Below are 247 nucleotides of genomic sequence, written 5' to 3'. Positions count from 1 at the left end.
GGTCGTCTGCCTCGCTGCTGAAGAAGCTCTTCTCCTTGGGGTGGGCACCGGGGCCCTTGGGCAGGGCCGAGGCTCGGAGCGGAGTCTCTAGGAGCGACCTGGGTTTTTCTGGAGTCTCTTGGCTCCGTAGTTCTCGTTTACAAACAGTTTCAGACAAAGAGCTGCCCGATTCCTCCTTCCCCGGGGAGTGCTTTGGAGTTTTACTCTTCACTTTTGAGAACTCGGACACCAGTTTTTTAACGGGCGT

The 247-nt window shown here is 56.3% G+C and overlaps 1 protein-coding gene across 1 annotated transcript in view; it reads right to left on the bottom strand.

Annotated features, from left to right (window-relative positions):
* Nucleotides 1-4: 4 nt before the first annotated feature.
* MSL1 (male-specific lethal 1 homolog (Drosophila)) overlaps nt 5-247 on the bottom strand; it is a gene marked incomplete at its 3' end in the record, with an annotated part of 834 nt that continues 591 nt past the window's right edge. The window contains exon 2 of the mRNA XM_008943689.1: nt 5-247. This exon is cut by the window's right edge and continues 31 nt beyond it. Coding sequence (XP_008941937.1) covers nt 5-247 — 243 coding nt within the window.

This window comes from Merops nubicus, unplaced genomic scaffold (genome assembly GCF_000691845.1).
Source record: "Merops nubicus isolate BGI_N331 unplaced genomic scaffold, ASM69184v1 scaffold42380, whole genome shotgun sequence".
NCBI lineage: Eukaryota > Metazoa > Chordata > Aves > Coraciiformes > Meropidae > Merops > Merops nubicus.
Note: the sequence above shows the minus strand (reverse complement) of the source record. Positions and strands in the feature narration are given on the sequence as shown.